The 25,699-nt window shown below is 46.8% G+C and overlaps 1 protein-coding gene across 2 annotated transcripts; it reads right to left on the minus strand.

Moving 5' to 3' along the window:
- Positions 1-246: 246 nt before the first annotated feature.
- DNAJB5 (DnaJ heat shock protein family (Hsp40) member B5) lies at positions 247-23,881 on the minus strand. 2 transcript variants are annotated; one of them, XM_066602693.1, is made up of 5 exons: positions 23,830-23,879; positions 13,426-13,658; positions 12,204-12,452; positions 9,557-10,149; positions 247-1,018 (listed from the first exon to the last, which is right to left on the minus strand). In XM_066602693.1, the coding sequence occupies exons 2-5, from the start codon at positions 13,562-13,564 to the stop codon at positions 785-787; spliced, it is 1,215 nt and encodes a 404-aa protein (XP_066458790.1). In that variant the 5' UTR covers positions 13,565-13,658; positions 23,830-23,879; the 3' UTR covers positions 247-784. The 2 variants fall into 2 exon arrangements, with proteins under 2 accessions (XP_066458790.1, XP_066458791.1); XM_066602694.1 differs by lacking the exon at positions 13,426-13,658 and having other exon boundaries at positions 23,830-23,881.
- Between the last annotated feature and the right edge of the window lie 1,818 nt (positions 23,882-25,699).

Raw genomic sequence — 25,699 nt, forward strand, 5'->3', positions numbered from 1 at the left:
GCGGACAACCCCTTTGATGTTAGACAGTTTTGATAAATCCTGCAGAGAGACTGCTGATACGATTTAAAGATTTCTCTCAACAGAAGCAAGGGATTGCCAACACTAATCAGCTCTTCCAAGAAGTCCCTCTTGGCACTCCAAATACAGTTGCAAAGGGCACTGATGAATGCAGTAGTCATGGCCACACCCCCTTGGATGAACTGATCCAATGTTCACCTGTACATACAACACATGAATCAGCCTTAGTAAAATTCACAATCTTATACTTTAATTCTGCCCAGTGTATAGAAAGGTCAAACTCACTGGTCACTTAAATTATATTTACAAGCTTTTTTTCTTTTTACTTAAAAAACAAAAAGACAACAAAAAAGAAAAAAAAACCAAACCCCCCTTACTCTAAAAGTCTTATAGTTCAGTCTCTGAAGCGGAGGTTAAAAATACTGATAAACAGACTGTAAAGGGATCAAGAAAATCCATTACGCTTACTCTTTAAAATGCAAAAAACTACTGTAGTGCCCCCGTAACAGTGCACACGATTGCCAGGGCCTGCCCGCTGTGCCCTCTCTCATCATTTTTTGTCAAAGATGATAGGCCTGACTAAAAAAATTCTAACTTTGAAAAAAAGTCTATTGTTTTTATTTTGAGCTGTAGAAAGTAGTCGTCTTCTGCATAGAATATGGATTATCCCACCGTTCGGACAGACACTGCAGGTCTCCATTGCAAAACTCTTGGCACGAATCTACGATGCATTGCATGGGGCCCGGGGCCCTTTGCACATGTAGTACTAGGAACAAGGCAGGTGCTGTTTGAGGAGTTCTCTGGTTGGTTGTGGTATTCTGTCTGGAAATCGTACTTGAAACTCTACTATTAGGTCGCCCCGCTGGGTGGGGACTTTAGGAAAAGGCAATCCTTCACCTCGTAGCCGTTTGACGGTTCCTGGCTTGATGACATCACTGCAGGGTAGCGGGATGACCCTTCCATCAATGGTGGGAATGTTGACGGTGCAGCCACATAGAGCCTAAGGAAAGAAATGCAACATTGGGTTAATGTAAGGTTAGGGACAGAAAGTAAGCATAATATAGGCAGATTCAAACTTAATTATCTCTCAATAAAAAGATACAAGTCAGAAACTTTGAGGAACACTTAGATGGGCATGGGAAACTTTTTGGTATTCTAGTGGTACCCGTCAGCCACCTTGGTGGCACCAATCATGGGTTCAGCCCAAGAAACTTCAATGGAAATGAGACATGCGATACATGATTTAAGGGTAGAATTTTATCCGAAATTGATAGATGCAATCCTTTTTTCAAAAGCTGCAGCAGTTTTAGAGTTATGGATGTCATGTTGAGGATTAAGAGAATTATGTGGTATGGAAATCACTAATCTCATGGCTTTTCAGGTACCAGAAGATGCCGTTAACAATCGGACGGGACCGAGATCATTCTGATGGTCGGTAACAGACGTTCATGTGAGGTGGCCAAGGCTTTCAAAGCAGAACAACCAGGAAGATAGTTGGCGAGTGCAGGAAAGACACTTGGGGGAATCGGTAACACTGCTCGGACCACCACCACTCAGTTTGTCCTGGACACTACCAGTTTTGCTCAGAAGATATTCCGGGTGGCCATGACTTTTTAATCACCTTGTAATACAATAATTATAATGTGCTGAGTGGGAAGACAATCTCGGCAGCACAGAGTATTTCAGAAAAGGAATATAAAGGCTTCGGAAGCTTTTGTCTTCAGAGCCCTCATCTGCAGGATATACTTCACACATTCATTTATAAACCATGACCTGTACCATCCCATGTTCCTTCCATCCTGAAAATGGGATGTACTGATATAGCACCCTCAACCAGAACATGCTCCCGCAGTAGAGACCACATTCCAGTGATGGAGTAGCCGGGTGTTGGTAGGTCGCCCCTGGCAGTGCCTCCCATGCCACATATGAATGAATTCACATATGAATTATATGCTGATGACAGGACTGCTGTGCCATCCTGATTGGCAGACCACTCTGTAGACTGTGCCAACTGCACCAGGCTGACTATAAATGACACTTGGTCACATTTGTATGAAGTCACCTATATTGAGTTCTATTGGTTGGCAGAGGGGAAGCTGGCAGGGAAGTCTGCCCTTTGTTAAATCTTTCTAGGAATGTGCGTCTGTGAGTCAGCCAAGCTGAATGGTAAACTCCCTCTGTCGTGACGATGGCGAATCTACCATTCCTCACCACCTGCGTGTGTTTAACTATTTATATAGAGTGGAATCATAAATTAAATGCACCATTACATGTAATTCTTTCTGATTACAGCACCTATGACCTCAACTCCTTAAAGGGACGCTCCATCCTTATTAACGTTACCTACGTGGATGTAAAATCCAGCATGTGTACTGAATCTGAATTACCTTTTCTGCACTACATGGAAACAGTCATGAGGTAGGCTAGCTGCTGCTGACAGATCTCATTGCATCTAGAAAGCATTCAGATACCTACATTGGTAAATGTATTAGTTAAATAAGCTACCTTTCCCTTTATTAAATGAGCCCATTCACCATATTACACCCCTGTGCACTCAATGTACTAATTGGTAGAAATAACACCAGTCAGCAAAAACCTTGTTGGCACCACCAAAAGTTGTTGGTAATGGTATATTACAAAGATGCTAGAATTTGGGTGCGGCTTTGTTGTAAAGTTAAGTTCACATGGGAAAGAAATGTTAGATTTTTTACAGCATTTATAGTACAAACCCTGTCGATGGGATTTAAAGGAAGTCAGTCAGCATATTTTTGTCATATCATATACTTTCACATGTGCAATTTAATGGGTAACCAACTGTACCTTTGTTTTTTCCAACACCCCCTTCTTTGCTGATTGATGTCCTGCGTCCCACCTACGGCACACCTGTACTGCGCATGTGCTGTACTTGGGTTTATGTGGTCTTTAACTAGTCAGTTTCTCAGCCTGTGTAGGGCTAACTTTACACAGGCAAGTGCGAAATCGAGCCCTGAATCAAGGCCTGATATCGCACTCGCCAACATGCAATTTCCCTGAAGCTGCGAGGACTTATGTCAAAACCACCTCGTATCACTTTGGGAAAGTAGCGGACAGCCGATGCGGAGGATCACACAGTTTCTTCCATTGTTTTCAATGGGGAACCTCGCATCACATTGCACAGTGTGCGCCTAGCAGGTGGCGCGAAGCTGCTGCCGGCCCCATTGAGAACAATGGGAGATGTGATGCAAGGGCGCACCCAAAGATAGGAAGTGCCACGATTTGTTTCCCACATAGCGGTGCCATGTTGGAAAACATCGCTCATATGTATGACTTTATTCAAAAGCATGAGATTCATATACATGCGTCTCACAGTGCACAAATCTTGCGCAAGTTTCTCACCCATGTGCAGCTGGTCTTGTGATCTAGCATGAATCCTTGTGGTGAGACAGACACGTACACAAACACTCCTGTTTACTGATGATGATCACACAGTTATAATGGAGGAGATCACAGCTCATCCTCCTGATTGTACACTTATGGTCTGTAGCTTATTTAGGTTAAATACAGAGAAGGTAATAGATTAAACTGTTTCCCAGCAGATAAATTGTACAGCCTCAGCTAATTCACTCTCAAATCAATCCCAGAGTGCAAGTAAAAAAAAAAAACCTCACTTTCAAGATGGTGCCCGATAAGCATCAGACAGGGGTTGCAGCGCATGGAAGTGGCTGCAATACACAGAGGAGACCTCCAGAGCGTGACAGAATCAGATGAGCGGGCTTGGATGGAAAAAAATGTGTTTTTGCTAGCGTGGCCCTGTAAAATCTGAACAGCAGGTCAGTTTAACTGCGAATTGTCTGGATTTTTATGCGGCGTGTGGATGAGATTTGTTTTCTTCCCATCCATTACACGGCTATTGTACATGCTGCGAACAGTCAGCATGGAAAGTCTGCAGCATTTGTGCCCTGTGAAAACATACCCCAAGGGGGGTCTGAGGCAGGAGACTGGCTGATACTTTGTACCTACACTTTTATACTTTGTAACAAATCTTCATTTGTGATAAACAAGCGCTGCACCACTTTCCAACTACAGCGCTCATCCAGCTTTCCACAAAGCCAGAACAGCAAATAAACCGGCATTCTTCATAGAAGATTATACTCTACTGCCTGTGGAAGTGTCAGACGTCACTGCCATTCTGGCATTTTATTCCCTGCCCATGAGATCTGTATATATGGATCCCACCTGAACAGGGAAGCATTGCAGTGCATGGAAATGTATCTAATGCCTATAATCTACGAGGCTTCCTAATGTTGATTTTTACCTCCAGCTATGAAGTTCTTCAAACGTAACAGCAGCGACCCACCTTGGAGATACGGAGTCAGCCCCACACAGAGGCCGCTGGGTATAACTGCACCCCTGGGAGACTGCGCCTATCACCGGCCAGGAGGGGAAGCTCTGCCCTCGTTAGTGATTTACATGCCTGGAGCACAGCCTGACCCGACTATTCCTGGAACTGGAGAGGTGCTAAATATGGAAGAAGCAGCGACAATGTCCACATCACCGTCCCATGGGAGCGCAGCGAGCGATGCTGTGAGGCTCACACCTTTAATGGAGCATAGCTATTCACCTTGGCACGCTTACAGGACACGGCTTATTAAAGCTACACGCAGACCCTTAAGCTTACTGCTTAACCCCTGCAGCTCCAGAACTTCAAAATACAAAGTCTCAATCATTAAATGATTAAAATATGCAAAACAGAAATAGTGGATATGTAACAAAGGCAGAAACGCAGTTAGTCAGTGACTAGAACATCCGACTGCACGGTGGGGGATTTTTTTAACCGGCATTTCAGACGCCAGTCTTAATGTTTCCACCGGCAGATGATGCTCCCAATACATGAAGAGGTGTACAGCTTTTCACGTATTAGGCGCATCCCAGAAGCTCCGTGCGCCTACATTTCTATGTACGTTACATGCAATCTGGTGTTAACTGCAGGTACAGTTTTACACCAGTTTCTGGCGTAACTTATGTATAAAGGTTTCGGTTTAATGTGGCCGTGCCCCCGCCTGACAAAACAACATTTTTAAAAAATTGGTGACAGCAGCAAAGTGAGCAAAAAGTCGCATTTTTTTAACGCAAATCCCCATTTACAGAGATTTGTAACGTTTTATGCCAGAAACTAGAGTAAAATCTTCTATGAATGTCCGCCTATTTGTGAATATATCATGTATATGGACAAGATGTACAAAAATATATAATACTGCCCCCCATCTCCAAGCCTATAAGTGCTATACTACCCCCCCCCTTATCTCCAAGGCTATAAGTGCTATGCGAACATGCCCCCCCCCCCCATCTCCAAGGCTATAAGTGCTGCAATACCGCCCCCCCCCCATCTCCAAGGCTATAAGTGCTGCAATACCGCCCCCCCCCCCATCTCCAAGGCTATGAGTGCTGCAATACCGCCCCCCCCCTCTCCAAGGCTATGAGTGCTGCAATACCGCCCCCCCCCCCCCATCTCCAAGGCTATGAGTGCTGCAATACCGCCCCCCCCCCCCAATCTCCAAGGCTATGAGTGCTGCAATACCGCCCCCCCCCCCCATATCTCCAAGGCTATGAGTGCTGCAATACCGCCCCCCCCCCCCCATATCTCCAAGGCTATGAGTGCTGCAATACCCCACCCCCCATATCTCCAAGGCTATGAGTGCTGCAATACCTCCCGCCCATATCTCCAAGGCTATGAGTGCTGCAATACCCCCCCCCCCCATATCTCCAAGGCTATGAGTGCTGCAATACCCCCCCCCCCATATCTCCAAGGCTATGAGTGCTGCAATACCCCCCCCCCCCCCATATCTCCAAGGCTATGAGTGCTGCAATACCCCCCCCCCCCCATATCTCCAAGGCTATGAGTGCTGCAATACCGCCCCCCCCCCCCCTCCAAGGCTATGAGTGCTGCAATACCGCCCCCCCCCCCCATCTCCAAGGCTATGAGTGCTGCAATACCGCCCCCCTCCCCCCCCCATCGCCAAGGCTATGAGTGCTGCAATACTGCCCCCCTCCCCCCCCCATCGCCAAGGCTATGAGTGCTGCAGTACCGCCCCCCCCCCACCTCAAAGGCTATGAGTGCTGCAATACCGCCCCCCCCCCATCTCCAAGGCTATGAGTGCTGCAGTACCGCCCCCCCCCCCATCTCCAAGGCTATGAGTGCTGCAATACCGCCCCCCTCCCCCCCCCATCGCCAAGGCTATGAGTGCTGCAGTACCGCCCCCCCCCACCTCAAAGGCTATGAGTGCTGCAATACCGCCCCCCCCCCCATCTCCAAGGCTATGAGTGCTGCAGTACCACCCCCCCCCCCCCCATCTCCAAGGCTATGAGTGCTGCAGTACCACCCCCCCCCCCCCCATCTCCAAGGCTATGAGTGCTGCAGTACCACCCCCCCCCCCCCCATCTCCAAGGCTATGAGTGCTGCAGTACCACCCCCCCCCCCCATCTCCAAGGCTATGAGTGCTGCAGTACCGCCCCCCCCCCCCATCTCCAAGGCTATGAGTGCTGCAGTACCGCCCCCCCCCCCCCCATCTCCAAGGCTATGAGTGCTGCAATACCGCCCCCCCCCCCCCATCTCCAAGGCTATGAGTGCTGCAATACCGCCCCCCCCCCCCATCTCCAAGGCTATAAGTGCTGCAATACCGCCCCCCCACCACCCCCATCTCCAAGGCTATGAGTGCTGCAATACCGCCCCCCTCCCCCCTCATCTCCAAGGCTATGAGTGCTGCAATACCGCCCCCCCACCCCCCCCATCTCCAAGGCTATGAGTGCTGCAATACCGCCCCCCCACCTCCAAGGCTGTAAGTGCTGTATTACTACCCTCTATGTCTAAGCATATACCTACTGCTTCCATATGTGCAAGTGGAGAATTACTTTGAGCTAACTCAAAGGGGTAACTAAGAATCAGAAAGTCATGCCTTCTCCTAGAAACAGCGCCACCCATCAGGCAGAGCTGCAATACCAGACATGACCAGAGGACAGCTGTGGTGCTGTCCCTGGAATAGAACAGCCTTGTCTTTCCAGTCTTGGACAACTTGTTTAAAGAGGACGGACTCTAGATGTAATGACCGCGGCCACGTCAGCCTTTAGGTGTGATCAGGTTTCTTTTATGTCTGCAACGTTGCAGGCATTGAGGTGAAAGTCTAAAGGTTAGAGATCATCTCTCCGGTGACAATCGCAAGTCCAATATTTGTCGACGTGCCCACTGCTCTTCCCCAACCACCACAAGGATAGAGTTATAATCTAAGAAGTCTTCTCCTGCACATACATGCGATACCCTGACAACACGGGTATTAATACACGTGGCTTTAAATAGCTCGACTGGAAACTCTGCAGTGGCCAGGTGGAATCAAAATAGGAGAGCGAAGGGCAGCAGTAAGCGGGGGGCTATAAATCAGGCTGATGGTCTAAAGTTGTATTGTGGAGCTGCACCGCATAGAACGGGCAAGGAGTTGGTCACTACAACTACGGAGAAGCAGCGGGCAGCAGCTCTCCTGTATAGAATGCTATAGGTTTTTAATTTTCAAGCTTATCTTTTACATAGACCATCCGATACAGAAACCTGCTAATGGAACCAGACGAGACGGAATATGGGCGTAATGTAAGAAAATCCGTGCCATACAGAAGTTGCCAAAGGCAACCAATCAGCTAACTTCTTTCCTTTTGCAAAGGGCCTCAGAAAAACAAGTTGTTCTAGGGCCGGCGATGGCTAGACCCCCTTTGTGCTGGTTCTGATAATTATCCTGCATAGAGTACCGTTACTTTGACACATGACAGGAGTGCCGACCGACATGCATGTCAATGCTCAATTTTGTTTTCCATGGGCCAGTAATAATCGCTCGTCCCCGGCTGAACTGGAGAGATGTAAAGCAGAGCAGCGATAATTTTTAGGTTTGCCAAAAGTACTCAATTAGCCAACAATTGAATGTTTAATTGGTGCGTTTTTAACACAACACGATAATTGGGCTGACGAACGTTATAAGCCCGATTATCAGCCACGTAAAAGGGCCTTTCCGATAAGTGTTGGGGTGGCTTTACAAGGAATGACTGTCAGACACTAAGCACCTGAGAACTGTTCCAATAATTATCACTTCTGTGATGTCACAAAGGTGCAATAATCACTCACTGGACGTGGCGCTCTGGATCGCTCTGCCGGCTGCCCGCCTCTATTCAGAGTAAACGGGCCGACAGCCGCTTTTATTTTTTAGACGAGCTAAAAACCAAGGGGCTCCAACAAGTGAGTGATTCTTGCTCATTTGCCCTGCCAGGTCTCGTGTTTACAAGGGATGACAGTCGGCCAGAATCGCTCTTTTCAGCAATTACTTGGGTGACTATTGGCCTATGTAAAGCGACCCATACTTGCAACAAATGCATGTCCAGGTGCAGCTTAGCAATGGCCGGCAAGACATTAGTAGTTGATGCTCGTGTGCTAGCACAGTCATTCAGGGTTAAGAAATTAAAGGGGGGGGGGGGGGCCCTACAGTGGGACCGCTGATCACTTGAACTATGTAATCTCCAATGGGCCCTAATTAAGTGAATGGAGAAGTGGCACGCATGTCCAGCCATGGCTGTCAAAACTTCAGGGTATGTTGGGGGAGGATCTCTCAGTGAAGGGGCTCAGTGGTCAGACCCCACCGATAGGGAATAGCTTGCTGGGTTGGACCAACCCTTTTAAAAATTCAACTCCAGCTGTGTTCTTCATCACTAGATGATTAAGTAATATCGTGTTATGTACGCTCGCTGCACACCCGATGACAGCAGTGCTGAGCTCACCACTTCTCTAAATAACCTGTAACAAGCAGGTCCTGAGCTCATACCACCTGCACAGTTCTCTGCCCTACTTAGGTTGGATTCGCACCAGTGTTTAAGCTCTGTTTGGGTTTCCGTTTTTCTGCTCAGTTATGGGAACAGGAAAACGAAATTTATGTTTAAATGTATTTATCTTACGATGGAATGAAATGGTGGAGGGCAGACCCCACTGACTAGAATGGGGTCCGTCCAACTCTCCAGCAGTGCAAGTGTGAACATGCCCTTGAAGAAGTCGGCCACTGTAAGTTTATCTTAACTAATGTGCTGAAACAGCAATATATGCAGTGTACTAATGTAATAATCTTATTTCAAGTTCAGCGCTGATCACTTACAATGTGAAGCGCTGTCCAATGGGCACTAAAGCTTTTACCATGGAGCGCACAGTACAGATGGAGGGGCACGTGACCAAAAACATCCATTGGCCATCAAACACTTTGCATTCTTTAGCTTTTACTGTGTGGTGTTCTTCAGTGGAGGAAGCCAATGACATATCTGGTCACATGCCCCTTCATCAGTGGCCATGATCAGGAAGGCAGCACTGTGATAAATCCTGGATTTGGGGGGTGGGGTAGGGGGCAATTTTTAATTCCATACCAACCAATTGTGGTCAGTGGGGATCCGGCCACTGGGATCCCCACCAATCAGTCACTGATGGTGTATGCATTTTTTCCCACCACATACAAATCAATAAGACACATTCATAAAGTGCACCCACCTCTTTCAAGGTAATCTTGGCCATATAGACTATGTTGGACCCGTCTCTCTTGAAATGTGCATGAGCTTTGTCTTTCAGTAGGAACACAATATCTGCAGGGATGTTTTCTGATGTGGCGTCCCCCTCTTTAGGGAAGGTGATCTTGGTCCCCTCCTTCCAACCTTTCTTGATCACCACATTTAGAATCTTGTCCTCCGTTCTCACTGTCCGGCCATCTGGGTTCAACCTCCTCCGTGTGATCTTCATACGCTTGGTACAGCCGTGATAGATTTCCTCTAGTGATACTTTGAGCTCATGAACAACAGGAGGGTCCTGCACTTTCCGTCGGGTATGCAGCTGATCTGGGTGCCGCCGGTGGAATCCATTCACGCCGAAACGCCCAAAGCCACCGAAAGGATCGTCGTCGTCCTCTTCGATGTCCATGTCTTCATGGTCAAAGCCATTGGCCATTCGGGTGCGGCCTGATCCAAAAAAGATGTCAAAGGGGTTTGAGCCTCCAAAGAAAGAAGCAAAGGTGGCATGAGGGTCCCCGTGGAAAGTGTAGTGGAAGGAGTTTCCAGTGTTACCAGATGATCCACCTCCTGTCTTGAGACCTGTGTTACGGAGAAAGAAAATTGCTTAGGAAGACGTTAACTACGTTATGCGACTGATCTTCAAGATATGATGTAACTCAAGATCAGGGTGAGTAATGGCTTAAGAGAAGGGACCCAAAACTAACACAAGGCTGCATAGGACAATCGCTGCAAGGTATTCGAAATGTCTACAGGATGTATTGCAACAATCTCAAATTTTGACCTGGTCTGCAGGCTAGATAACACCGTAACCAACTTTTGGTAAACATATACAGGTAGCTTCATGCAGACTAATTCTCATTTCTGCATCACCTTATAGGGTTACACTAAATGTTTTGGCCCTGGAGTAATCTAGTCTTGTTTGTAACACCCAGAGAAGGTGATGGCTTCGGGCACAGCGATTGCTAAATGCTCCAGATCAACACCAAGAACCACAAAAACATCCTCCTCATGTGCACAAGGCATATGATCAGACCGAAACCTGGCCAAGCTCATTACCCAGTGTAAATGGCACAGCCGTTCTGCACAAATAAGTCCTGGCAGGTTCAGGTTATTAATAAGATGAGCAATCGTTGCACCCACGTCCCACTGGAGACGTCTACATAATTACTGAATCATAGGACAGACGGGTAACATTAGCTCCCAAGGGCAGAAGACCAGACTGCTAATGCCAGAAATAGAGGTAAAGCACCTTTCTGAAAATGGGGCAGAAATATGGAGGAAGATTTGACCTGGTCCCCGCTGTTGCAACCGCATGTGCTTGCAGTCAACTCTCTATTATAGTGAATGGAAGATAAAGACATAACTAAGAGTTCCCTCCTAAGGCCCAATGTCCACGGGCGGAGCCGTTTTGCGGAATCTGCACGGTTCACCCGCCCATAGGGATACCAGATCTGCCTGTGGACATGAGGTCCAAGTCTTGTTGCAGTTGCTCTGAGGCAGGAGCTTTCAATTTTCTCTCTACGCCTGTAAGAACCTATTTAAACGGAAGAAGTTGTTAAACAGGGGAAAGCCCAATAAACCACCAAGGATCCAGCTGCAGAAGCACCCAAACATCAGGGTTATCTAAAAATGCTCATTGAAGTTCATGTAATACAACATGATGGCGCCTAGTCTTCCAGACTTGTAGTTCTCAGCTCTGGTTAATAGAAGTAGGTCCCAAGCCCCAAAGACTATGACATCCATATGCTCTAATAGAGTACTGTATATGAACATTGATTTCTTGAGAGGACTACGCTTCCTAATATGAACGTCAGTCCCTACATTTGGAGATTAACATACAATGCATATTCCCAATGTGGGCATGCAGAGATCCCATGTTGAGGAGGAAGAACAAAAAGCCATGCTTGACTTTTGTGAAACATCATCGTAAGGGCCTTTGCAGTAATGGGAAGACTGACTCAAACTTCCCATTGAAGCATCTAAGAATTTGATAATGATTAGTGAACGCGATGGAGTGTATGCTAGACCTACAGTATTTACACGTGATGATCTTTAGTTGTAATTACAGTGGTAGCTATAATATGTTAGGTATGCTGAACGCATGAGGTTACATAACTTGCAGGCCTTCTTAATTATGAGAATAGGTTTAGAGCTACAGGGCCAAACAAGTTGTGCAATGACTATGTTCCACAGGAATACCCTGAACTGCACAATGTGTGGGGCTTACAAAGTTGTAGCTACTCCCAATAGAAGTCAGGAACTAGAGATGAGCGAGCATACTCGCTAAGGGCAGTTACTTGATCAAGCACTGCCCTTAGCGAGTACCTGCCTGCTCGGAAGAGAAGGTTCGGCTGCCGGCGGCGGGGGAGAGCGGGGAGATCTCTCTCCCCCCCCCCGCCCCCCCTTGCTCACTGCCGCAACTCACCTCTCACCCGCGCTGGCAGCCGAACCTTTTCTTCCGAGCAGGAAAGTACTCGCTAAGGACAATGCTCGATCGAGTAATTGTCCTTAGCGAGTATGCTCGCTCATCTCTATCAGGAACATTTCCACTGATAGGGAGAGAAGAAAAAGGCCATGTTATTGGTTATACTTCACAGCTGTTGAGTAACCCACCATTGTTTCAGGGGACTTACCTTCCTCTCCATACTGGTCGTACACTGCCCTCTTTTTGGGGTCACTTAGAACATCATAGGCTTCTGCGATTTCCTTGAACTTGTCCTCTGCGTTGGCATCCTTGTTCTTGTCTGGGTGGTATTTAAGGGCCATTTTACGATAGGCTTTCTTGATCTCATCCTCATTGGCTCCTGAAGGGATGCCTAAGATCTTGTAGTAATCCTTCCCCATGTCCACTGTATGAGGCTTCGGGTCAAGAATCCTCGCCCCTAGAAGGAACACAAGAATGATATAGGTTTGACTTGCTTTGCCTTAACATGCTTTACACAAACGTTGCAATTTTTTTTTCTTTAGCCTGGGCCAAACAAGACCCATGCCAAGAGTGCTTGCAACAGTTGTGTACTCTTTCCCATCGGGCATAGCCTGTAAGACTCTCTACACCAGCTGGATCACCGCAAGCAAATCTAGTAAATCCTGATAGAAAATTCTCTTGGAGTAGCCATTTGCTGCTACATTTTATTTTTGAAGGCCGCATCATTACTTTTTATAGAATAGGCAGGTGTGGACCCAATATACACCATCTAAGGACAGATGGATGTCTCAACCACCACTGGTGTATGGCCACCCTTAGTAATAAGGCTAAGTTAAAACTCCTTGTGAAAGTGAAGAACCTTGTAAGAAGTTGCCGAAATTAGTAATGTGCTCAGTCAGCCCTAGAGGCATTTGTTAGATCACAGTTACATGAATTGATTCATGACCAAGACAACATAGGACATTAATACAAGCACCTAGTAGACCAACAAGGCGCTAGACTAATAATAGTAATGTCCTAAAGTCAGATTAATGACCCACACCTCAAACCTTACTGGTCTAAAAAATCTGTACTGACCCAAAAAGGTCAACGCTATCACTAGGCAAGTGTGTATTTTTGGTGGAGATGCTTAATAGATCGGTGGGTTGCGAAAATGGGAGACTGTTGGCTTAAATAAGTGTGCTTTTACAGGAATCACCATAGTAATCCTGAAAGTAGTTTTACGATCAATGGTTTGAGCAAATTTTGTTTTCCCTTAGCAAAATTTTTTACTTGTCAAAGTTGTGAGAAGCCAGATTTCCTTCTTAGAGGCCCCAAAGGGTTGTTGTCTCACCAAGAGAACCCCTCATATCTCCAGTCCCCAGCTATACACTGATTTCTACAAACACGTGTGCATGCAGAAGTCAACAGAACCTTAAAGAAATACCTACCCCCGAAATGAGCAGATAGAATTCCCAAGGTTATCCCCACTCTAAAAAACGTTGTTTTGCGCTTTTCTTGAGCGCTGTCGCTGATAGACTTGATAAAAAAATCGTTTCCAACTCTTTGCCTGGGTTCACACTTAAACATGATTTGCGGCCTGCAGACTTGCAGTGGTGTGGGCTAGGCGATCCCACGGGTGCGGCAGAAGTGCAGGCTTCCTTCTAGGTGCTTAGGTAGACATCTAGAAGGAAAAGAGAGTTTTGCAGGTAGGAAAGACCCAAAAGGTTGAGCGTATAAAAAACAAAAAATAAAGAAGGATGGACGAAAGATGAATAGAAAAGAGTGAAAGACGTGGTGAATGGAGACGATGATGGTGGTCTTCTATCTTGGGTTTGAGATGACACGGATGACAACATCAACTTATAATGGTTATAGACCATGATATTTCCAAGACAGATGTGGCACTACATCCTAAAGTCAATGAACTCATCTCGGAGGTCATCACGAACTTCTATTTTGCGTCCAACTTGATGAATTTGAATTAAAATAGAGAAAAGAAGATTTGAAGATTGTGATGAGCTTAAAAGATTACATTGTGTGTTCTCATCAAGTTAAGTCTTGGAAGGTCTTGTTCTTAAGACGAATGGTGAAGTCATACGGCGCAAATGATAAAACAAAGTTTACACTAAGAAAACCTGCAAACATGAGATGATAGATGGTGGCCGGCATAAAACATCTCATGGGGTTGAGCACAAATACAGAGGAGGACGTAAATCAGTGTTTAATATGCATCGATGACCATTTCGGTTGTCTTATTTTAGTCAATTTCCCTACTGAAAATTAACTCTTTGGACACCAGCTGTATTATGTAAAAGGGACAGACAGAACAGGGAGGAATGTTCTTTATGCTGTGGCAGTAAAAATGCTCTTACCCTCGTTAACGAAAACCATTAGCTCAGCAGGCACAGGACTTTGTGTGTTAAGGAAAAGCCAACATATTGTGCTTTGCAAAGCAGATCATCATCTACATAAGCATCAGTGTTACAGGGACCACCAACCCCACTTGCTCTACTCTTGTAAACTAGATGGCTGTGCGGAGAGATGCCCGGTGGGACTGTGCATTTATTTTTCTTCCAGCACAGGAAATGTGTGAATTTGTGTGTCACGCGTGATTTTCGGTCACTTTTATAGGGCCGCAGGTCTTGTTTGACAGTATGGTAGGCTCAGACTCTTTGTAATAGTCATGTTTTAGGCACAGGTTGTGAGACTAGTCTATAGTTCACATCATTGCAGAATGGCTCTTGGTGCAGAAAAAAAAAAAAAAAAAGATAAAATTGCCTTTACCTAGATCCAGCCTAAGTTACAATTAGCATACATTCATTTAAAATTTAGGCAATAGGTTAAACATATCAGAAAACTATTAGGCTGGGTTCACACAGGGCGGATTTGCAGCGAATTTACCTGTGGAAGTTCGCTGCAGCAATTCCGCCTGCAACCGCTAAACCCAGGATTAGCAAGCCATGTGGACGAGATTTGTCAAAAATCTTGTCCACAGAGCGGACAATCCGTCGCGGCAAAGCCGGCATTGCGGCGCAAAGTCCAAGGACGCAGCATGCCGATTTTTTTTTTTCCGTTGCAGCCTCGCTCCTCTCTATGGGAGAGCTGACCGTAATAGAAAAGCATGCGGCAAAGCCACTCCAAAGCCCACAGCTAAGTGCTGCAGGTTTTGAAGCTGCGTTTAGCACGCATTTTTTGGCTGCAGCAAAACTGAGATTTCCGCGGCAAATCCGCCCTGTGTGAACCCAGCCTTATGGAGAAACAGCTGGATATTTAAAAATTAACTCCTGCTACTCTGAGAGGCCATCCAAAATATGGCACCATTGACATTAATGGAGCTTCAAGAGTACACTGCCAAGTGCCGAATGTCCGAGTCACCCCAGGTGGTTTAGGTGTTTGGGGTCGGAACGGAGGCTGCTGCTCTAACCAGTGTAGTGGTCGGCGCTTGTAATTGCAGACACAGCGCACAGTGATTTCAATAATTAGTACACAGAAACAGCATTAAGCCATTATTTAAAACCTATTCTAGTGCATTACATACCTATTCACCTCATCAATAGACATTAAATCTGTTCTGTAATTTAGGCCTCCTGGGTGATGACTGTCAAGATGTCTAATCCAAAAAACATCCCTGCAAAGTTGTGAGGAAGGAAACTAATGACTTATGGACTTGGCGTGATTTTTTTCAGCAGGTTTCTATAGAATTTATTGCTAGCATTATGTTCTGCCTCCATTATCTGCCGATAGATCACTTGGGGCTTGGCCATGCTCAGTTAGCTTCAATTATTCCATCTTAATGCAGAGCTTAAAAGCCGCTACATCTGCTGAAGAGATTTCATTTACCTTCTAAATTGTGTTAATTAGTTTGGCCAGCACCGTTCCTGCATTATTCAGAGTTTATGGGCATTTGTTCTGCTTGGACAATGTAAAAGGCGAAGGCAGCTAGGGCTTTAAAGTTCTATAGAAGCCCGAGAAGAAGAGGAATTGGGACAGTGATAAGATGAAGCTGTGAACTTCTATGGAATAGTAGTCATGGCGATTTCTGTACCTTTTGAAATGCTAACAGGCACTGATGGGGTACAGGCACTTTAATGAGGTCCTTCTTTCCTGGAAGACAGCAGAGGTCCCAAGCTTGTGGTCCTCTACAGAGCTTCTGACATGGCTGGTGGATCTCTCTTCAGAGAAGTTACTTCTAAAGGACTTTTTTACAGCAGATCACCACATGGGAGATAGATGGGCGGAATGGTTATTTGACAGTGCTTTGAGGAGGATGTTGAAGGGTTAAGTCCCAGTATAGTTCTCTTCTATGTGCTGGAAACATTGTGTGCTCAGATACATGAGTGGGTGGCTGAACTGTATTGTATAAATGCTCTTGGGGAGGAATGCTGCCTGATCTCATGCTGGAAGTTTTGTGTAAAGGCGTCCTTCCAACACTTGCCGTATCTATAGATTCTAAGGAACGTCGGGTGCCCTCACCTACTGTACTTCTGAGAACATTGTATTTGTCGCCCACACGCAGCCCTTTTTGGGAGACTTATCCCCCGTTTCTGAGAAAACAAGCAACAGCTAACCACAACATAGACACGAAGGACAAGAGCGGTGCTGGTGGAACAGGGTCACCCTTGTGGTGTCTCCAGGGTCAGAAGTAGGCCATCTTGCTGTAATAACGCTACTTTTAAGTTCTTGTCCATTTCTCAGGTTCGACCACACCAGGCCGAGTATGACCAAACTTAGACTTGAGACGCAGAACACCTTAATGGCCTCTGATGGAGATTCTGGTGTCCTCGAGATACATGAATGTGTGGTAGCCTCTTAACAGGGAAGCAAAGTAAAAAGTTTGGGCAAAAATGGGTAGAGGAAGGCCTATTTTACACGCTACTCAATGCATCAGTGATGAACGGTTGGGGACCAAGGTAGGCGGTCAACTGTTGTACAAGTTTTACCATTCACTTCTACTTGTAAAGTTGCCTCTCATTGATTAAAGGGGTTATCTCACCAAAACATTTTCTCACTTATGCACAGTATAGGTGGTAAATGTATCACTGGTGGGACTTTAAGAATGTTTCACTACATGTCCCACTAGCGAGTGGATCAGTGGTGCACATGCAAGTCCCCATCTCCATTCATGGTCCACCGAGGTCGTCGAACAATGCACCATCTCTCTTAGTTGCATAGAAGTAAATATAGTAGTAGTGCATACATTCACTCACTAGGACGACTCAGGAGGTGCAGTCCTCATGATCCCTTGGGGGTCCCCAGAGGTTGGACCCCAGCAATCACACATTTCTCACCTATCCAGTGGATAACTGATAAAGAGATTATCCTACCAAGAACATTTAAAGTTGTATTATGTGATTTCAGTCATGTAATCTTCCATTACACACGGATATACAACTGAACTTGTTGTCTAGTTCTGGCCGGTAGAGCTGTACTCCAACTGGAAGTGAAAAGATGGTAGCGCAATGGCTGCAGGATTTCTTCTGCATCTAAATAGGACTTAGGCTTGGTGCACACTAGCAATAACTAAAGTTGTGCCCAAGAGACTCGAGTGCAACTCGCATTGGACAACATATGAACTTTGTGCTGTCCGATCTACATGGACACCCCCATTGGCATGTCCTATTTCTTATCTGTGAAATGGGCAGAATATGACATGCTATGAAGTTTTTCATGTAGACCATGGGTCCGTGTGGAGAAATACAAAACACGATGTGTATAATCTCAAAGGCCATAATAGGGCTGTGTGCTGTCTGTGGAGTTACAGGACCCCAACATATGCTAGAAAACTTGCATCATCAGACGTTAAACTTCTAAAACAGTCCTTTAGCGCTAGCCTAAGGTTGCGGGTCGTTTGGATGTGGAAAAAACTCTGTGCATGTTTTTTAACACATCCAAACTGCCCCGTGTGAATGCAGGGGGTATATAATAACCGTATGCACTATATGACGGCGCCCTAATGATCAAGCCCTGGGTAACTTAAGACGCCTAATGTACTGGGTGTATACTGGTATGAGGCCATGATTTTCTGGCCAACCACAGATTTCCAGCTTTCTAAACCATTAGCAGCAGGTAACCACTTTGCATTACTCTGCCTTGCCGAAATCCATTATTTCCGAGGCTCGGTGCCCGCCTCCGTTCACTGTCTATACATTTTTGGCAAGAAAGTCTCTGAAATGAAACATCCACCTCCTCTCTGCAGCCGACAAACCCTGCTCAACGTCTTGGGCAATTCCAGGAATTTCTGAGCCATGTGTCACCCAGCTGGAAGGAATGACTTCAGTGCTCGGCGGATCCGACTGACTCTCCTGTTCGGAGGCTATTAATAACAATCCAAGGTAATGTCTCTTGGTTGTCGTCATCATGGCTCCCCGCTGTTTTCAGCAATAGGATGCGATCCAGCGCTCTTCTCTCCAAGAACTGATATATTATTAGTGCCATGAATCAGCTGGAAATGTGACTTCAGCCCAATGCAATGGAGGACAAAGCCCCTCGCCTCAGACTTATCTCCTGGTTCAACCCCTAACTTGGCTGATCTCAGAAAAATTAAAAAGGAGCTGGTTCTTTGATATGTGGATTTCAATTAAAAGGGGTTATCCCACCAAAACCATTTATCGCCCATCTATAGGATCACTGGGACCTCCAGGGATCACAAGAACTTTGCACCCCAAGTCCTGCTACTGAGTGGAGCATCTATGGAAGCAATGAGCTCAGCTATCCAACTTGGTCCCATAAAGGTGACTAGAGTGGTGGTCACACTGTAGCTCCATTCACAAGGGGGTGAACCATTCTTGGTATTCCTTGGGCCCCAGTCAGACCCCCAAAGTTTTAATATCTATAATATTTAAAATGTGGGAGAGCCGAAACTCAGATCCATTTGCAAACCATCAAGGATCCCAAAGAGCTCCTTAAGAAAAAAAAAAAAAAGGTTTTCCGGGACTTTTCCTATTGATTACCTATCTTTGAGATAAGTCATTAATAGTTGACTGATGGGGTCTGCCACTGGGATTCCCATTAATCAGCTGATCGCCACACCTGCTGTCAATGCAGAGAGTGCTACAAACAGCACTGTCAACATGCAGTGGCCCACTTTGGTACTACAGATACAACTCCCTTTGAATTCAATGGGAGCTGTGCCTGCAGTACCAAACCTGGCCACTGCAATATGGACAGCAATATCTGCTTTCAGCACTGTCCACGACGACAAGCAGGCACGGCAATCAGCCGATTGATTGGGGGGGGGGGGGGGAATTGATGACCTATCAAACCCTGGACAACCTCTTCAACCCTTCTGAGATCAAGGGGTGAACCGGGAGATGGTCAGTAAGTTGGTAGTGAGGAGCTTTGTCCTCATGTCCCTCTGGCTGAAGTCACTTTTACAGTTTCTTGCATAAAATGAAATGTTCTGCAACTTCTAGAATATTTTGTCTTTCAATTCCTCTGATAACCAAGATCACTGCTTGCAGTCAGTGAATAATACTCCAAAAACCTAAAACCTCACAGCTGATGATTTCCTATGACAAAGGCAGACAGCAAGCACAGATCTTGAAAATGGTCTCAAAAGTGTGGAAGCACCCATGTAGAATGAAAACAGACGGGCAGACGGTGATCCAATTTTGCATGCAAGCTGCAGGGGAAGATGGAAACCTGTTGGGGCCTTGCCACTAACATGATTACTATTTTGAATGCCGCCATCTTGGATTCTGCTCTTTTTTCCAATGGGAAGGTAGGTGTGTGATATATCAGACTGGCAGACAATTTCACCAGAAAAACAATGTTGTGCTTGGATCCCCGTCTGCCAAACAGTTTTCATTCTATATGGACGTTTTCACACTTTTGGGACACCCTGTATATTTAGAAAATTTCAAGATGGGACCTTTGAAATGTCCATGGGTGAACAGACGATGTACATAATTAGAGGGGGGGGGGGGGGGGGGGGGGGGGGGGGGGGGGAGACTTAAGATACAAGCCCAACCCTCAAGATTTGGAAACCTGCTTACTTGAGGATTCTTCCAGAAATGGGATATAAAAGCAATCTGTGGAGATAAGCCTGATGGGCCCCTATTATTGTAGAGATGGAAGGCAGAGCAGTCTGTACGCTGGGGACCCCCTTTATCCTCCACCAGACCCCCATGTCAAACAGATTGGCAGATTTCCTCCTCACCCAGCGTTCACCTCCTTCTATATCTAAAAGGATTGCAGAATTTTGAACATCCTGCAATTTACAGACAATTAGCGTTTCCCGTTGCGCCCCCGCGATCAGCGAGACGAAAGCAGCAGCTGACTGCCAGCTGAGAGCCCGGTCCTAAATAGGAGAAAACGGAAGAATGAGATTCCTGCTCTTTGCAGCAAATGATGGCAGATCCTCCGTGAGTCACAGTGACAAGAGCTGTCAGCCTGCCTCAATGAGCAGGAGGGCGTGAGTACAAATGCAGGAGGGTTGATTCATGAGCAGGCGGCTCTGAAGAACAGAGATAGTGGATATCAAGTAGACAGTCATCTGAGTTTAGTCTAGAGCCACACTTTTTTTGGTACAAAGTGTTCCCCCCCCCCATGCAATTTTTCAGTGTTTGATTGTTTCCACACGACTTTCATCCAATTTTGAATTTTTTTACAACATCGCGCACGTCAGTAAAACTTCTTAAAACAATATGCTTTATTACCATTTAGTTTTTGCGCTCCGCAAATCGGAAAAAAAAATTGCTCGTGTGTAATATACCCATAGGGCGGCTTCCCATGTGTATGCGCAATTGCACACACTTCGGCGCAACGTATTTGCACTATGAATGAGGCAGATTTGGGCACCCATTGGTGCTTTTTGCTGTACTTTTTGTGCACGGGACACCACTACGCCCGATTTAAAAAGCTATTTAGCCTAATAAGGTCCAGTTGTGCCTTTTTATATCCCCAACAGAATTTCACAGTGTTTTGCGCACCTCCCATAGACTTCTATGAGGACCCTTGGCACACAAATATAGGGCATGCCGCTTTTTATGCATGTGAAGAATATATATATATATATATATATGACCCCTTTGAAATCAATGGGTTCTATTCTCTGCATATTGCGCATGAAGCCGGCCTTAAAGGGGTTTTCCAGTGAAAACCTATGGATGTCCCATCATCAGGATAGGTCATCAAGTTAGTCGTCGGGGTCCGTCACTCGGGACCCCAACCAATCTGCTGAGAGGACACATGCTGTCAGCACCGCAAGAACACAGAAGTCAGAGTGGAAGCCTCCACGCCGACCTTTGTGTAGTGGCCGTTGCTTGTAACTGCAGGCACGGCTCTCATTGATTGCCTTCACTTGACCTTTGTTGTTGCGGTGCTGAAAGCATGCGCCTGCTCACTTCATTAGTGGGGCTTCCGAGCGACAGACCCCGACCGATCAACTATTGGTGACCTATCCTGATGATACGTCATCAATAGTATTTCACTGGAAAACCCCTTTAATGTCAAGAATCAGAACTGTGTAGACGTCCTCCTTATCCAGCTTTCTTAGGATCCTGAATGTCAGATCAGTATCGCAGTCACATCTCTGAAAAGCAGATTGGATGTTCATTGTTGGAGCATGTACTGGCAGCCATTGGTGGTCACCCAGCTTTCCCAGGAACCCGCACAGTCATGGTGGGGTATTCTCACCCAGCTTTCTTACAGTCCTGAATGGTAAGCCAATCTAGTTATGTATTAATACACCACCAGTTGCCTTCACAAGATCCGAGTGGCGATTGAGCCTTTTCCGAATAGTCATTTATAGTCAGTCACCCAGCTTTCCTGAAACTGGGTTTAAAAAAAAAAAAAAAAAAGTCTTAAAAAGTTGAAAGGAGTAAATTGGATAAGAAACCAATCGGGATTTCTGAGACACTCAGTCATCAAGTACAAAGACACGACAGACAGCGATGCCGTGGGACTAGAGGTCCTAGCAGATCCACTCCCCCCCCCCACCTAATACAGTGGAACGAATCGAGCAATTAGGACGCGTTGATACAATGGAGAATCACTTAGTATGAGCGCTGCACAGAGGAAACATCCGGATTAGATGCCACAGCTGGGATTCCTGGGAATTGGCGAATGGGGGGGTGGAGGGGGGCGACGACATTCCAGCGCTCGATATAGACGGAGCAGCGTGCAGGGCGGGTCGCTGAAGCAGACGGACACATACAGCTCTGCAGACGCTCGTGATTCATCGCACCCAACCGTTTTGCCAGACTTAATTGGATCCTTGCTTGTTCCACATGGCACCAGCAATCTGGATGGCACCGACGGAGACGATGAGGAGGAACCTGAATGCCATGGTTACCCAGCAGGAGATCAGAAGAAGCCTTGTCAGACGGCACAAGCACCGCCAATCACAGCAGGGACGACGGATGTAGCAGAGCTCAACCATTGTACGATAAAATATGTAATGGGTTAACCTGCAGTCCTACGTAAAGCCAAATTGTGCTACCCCTCCGTATTTGCAGAGTGTGACCTATAGGGTTAATTAGCCCCCATACAATAAAGCATGACATCATTACTCACCACCCATCTTTATCCCCCACCCTACATGTAATTAAAGGGATGAGGTCAAAGCGGGTGATGATTTTCCTCTGCTGTCGATCAGAGGCGTGAATGGACTGTGACCACTAGGCTACCCGCTACCCTCGCCATCAACGGAGCCTCTCCAGCGTGGTAAATCCCCGTGAACTCCTTGGTGAGGACAAGGCGGAAAGAGATGTCTACCAATGTGCCGCTGCTTGGGGAGAACACAATAAGGGAAGGAGGAGGAGGGGGTTATGGGGACCAGACACAGGAGCAGCAGTCCGTGTGCCTTCTTACACCCTGGCTGTTAAGATACAGGTCTAGACTTGCTAGGGTCTTCAAGATCCTAAATATTAGCAGGAAGCCGCCCATAGCTGAAGAGGATAGCACAATGGGGAAGGGAGGGAGAGGGTTAATGACTTTTGCAATGGAGTAGGGAGACCAGATGCAAGAGGGTCCGTGTTCCTTCTTCCTCCCAGCTGTGAGGATACATATCGGGACTCGCTACAATCTTCCAGATCCGAAATATTAGCTTGTAGCAAAATAAGGAGAACACAATATGGTAAACGGGGGAGGGGGGGCAAAGACTTTTGCAACAGACTATGGAGACCCAAGAGCCCCGGTCCATGTTCCTCCTCTCTTCCCCAGTATTTGGGGTCTCAATGCTACGGTCTTCGATACCCCAAATACTGGCAGGAAGACTGTTAATTATATCACTACTGGAAGGAGGCGCCCCAAATCGCTTGTCCTGGAAGAGGGGTCACGGGACGGACCGCGACAGAGTTTGTAACTGCAGGCTGTACTACAACTCCTACAGAGAGGAGACGGGCGTACACCCGGGTCACATGATGCGACTTTTCGGCAAGTTGAGGGATGAGCCCCCTCTTATATAGTCGCGCCAGGGACAGTCATGTGATTATTTCCACACTGTGAAACAGTCGCCGGCGGCTTTAAATTAGACCATGAAGTCTGCAGGACGAATAATGTCACCTAAGGGGCTGGCATCATAATAAGGAGTCCTGAATGATGGGTGACCAGGTTAAGGGGGTGCAAGCAGAGCTGGTCACACATTGGAAATGACAGGAGACAGGCTCCCACTGGAGCAAGAGGTTGTAATGCATATTAAAGGGGGTCTTCTCTGCTGTACAAGGACCCCTGATATGGGGAGTTGAGCCCTTAAGGGTGACACATGCCAGCCCTTGCAGTGTATGGTGTCCTACACAGGTCGCTGTCCGTAGCAGTCGGTGATCTGACCCCGCAGGGAATCATGGTCAGGAACATTTAGGGACAAATGATCAATGTATGTCACACGCATGCGCACAGCAGCGCTCACTTACCCGTCCACCGCCCGGCTGCTTTCTCAGCGCCAACTGAATCACCGAGACGAGTTACCAGCCGGCAACTAACAGCCGCTGTGACGTCACGGGAAACCCGCCCCCGCACCCTGCTACAAGTCGTTTTCCATTGGTCGCAGGTTCTCACATAAAGCCAATCAGCGCTCCGCCAGTTCATAACCCCGCCCCCGTATCGCTTTTAGTCTACAGGGCGGGGTTACGTCAGTTTTTATTCAGAAACCGTTATACTCGCCCAGCTCAGACGCTTCTGATTGGCTACGCGTACGCTGAGACGTGATTGGTTGGCGCTCTGACTTAACTCGTTTGATGATTGGCTTACGGGGCTGAGCGTTGGTTTACACATGGACATGAAGGTTTCTGGCTGCTGCCCACACACCGTGACGTCATCGGGGTATTTGATGTCACGGTGAGGGGTGACATCAACCACTACATATAGTTCACCGTGGAAAAAATGAGGCTGTGGAAGTACGGCTCCTAGGGTGACACTCCAATATATACGAGAAACCTTTAGGTGTGTAAGTACTGTACTGGGTTTAGTCCCATAATCTAAAAGGAATGCTATATCCCTCCTTTTATATGGTATTTTAGGGACACTAGAAGAGATGACGTCATCACAGACAACCTCGGTAATATTGCAGCCTACAGTCTCTAAATACACCCAAAGGGGAACATTCAGAAAGTGTTTTATACCAGTCACTGGTAGGTAAGCTGGGGTTTGGGCAAAACATTGCAACTTTCTTCATTCTGTTCTGGACCTGCCACTTCTTTGCAAAGTGGGCGATGCTTCTCGGCACAAGGGTGGGGGAAGGGGGCATGGCCGCCGCAGACCGACAGCTTTATGCATAACATACAGCAGAAACTGGCGTAAATTATACCAGAAAATTACGCCAGGTCGGACCTGGCGTACATTTCTCAGGAGGCTCATGGAGGTGCCGCGTTGCACCTATTACATGAAGAGGTGCGCTCCTCGTTGTAAAATACTGATGGCCTGTCCTCATGATAAGTCAGCAGTAGTATTTTGGCGGGGTCCGTTGCCCGAACACCCTGACGATCAGCTGTTTGCTGGGCAGCTGCACTCATGCGCTGAGCTGAATCCTGCAGGAAGTGGACAGCTCCGTTCTTAGGCCACTCTCACGCACGGCGTCGGTAAAACGCAGCGATTTAGATTGCAGTTTTACCTCGATCTTTATCGCGTTTTCAACGCAGGTTACTGTGTTCAACAGCGTTTTTTAACGCACTCCATCATTCTGATGGCTGATGAGGTGTATTAAAAAGCTTGAAAAAAAAAGCCAAAATAGAGGAGACAGCGCAAAAAAATGTCACAGTAATCATGGTAAAAAGCGTATGTGTGAGAGTGACCTTACTGTTGTGGCTTGGTGTCGCGTTGTAGGCCAAGTTTGCATTGAATTTAATGGAAACTTTACCTGCAATACCAAGTCTGACCACTACAGTAAGAACTGAGCTGTCTGCTTACTGCAGAAATCAGCTCAGTGCACAAGCAAGTTCGCCTTGTGAAAAGCTGGTTGGCAGTGGCTCTGATGTATCGGATCCTCACCAATCCACTACTGTGTTTCCCTGAAAGTAAGATCTACTTATAAGCCATACCCTGACATTCGGCATTTGCTATCTGGTGGCCAGCGGCACATTCGGCATTTGCCATCAGGTGGCCAACGGCACATTCGGCATTTGCTATCTGGTGGCCAGCGGCACATTTGGCATTTGCTATCTGGTGGCCAGCGGCACATTCGGCATTTGCTCTCTGGTGGCCAGCGGCACATTCGGCATTTGCTATCTGGTGGCCAGCGGCACATTCAACATTTAGTATCTGGTGGACAGCGGCACATTTGGCATT

This window comes from Eleutherodactylus coqui, chromosome 5, assembly GCF_035609145.1.
Source record: "Eleutherodactylus coqui strain aEleCoq1 chromosome 5, aEleCoq1.hap1, whole genome shotgun sequence".
In the NCBI taxonomy this organism is placed as follows: Eukaryota; Metazoa; Chordata; class Amphibia; order Anura; family Eleutherodactylidae; genus Eleutherodactylus; species Eleutherodactylus coqui.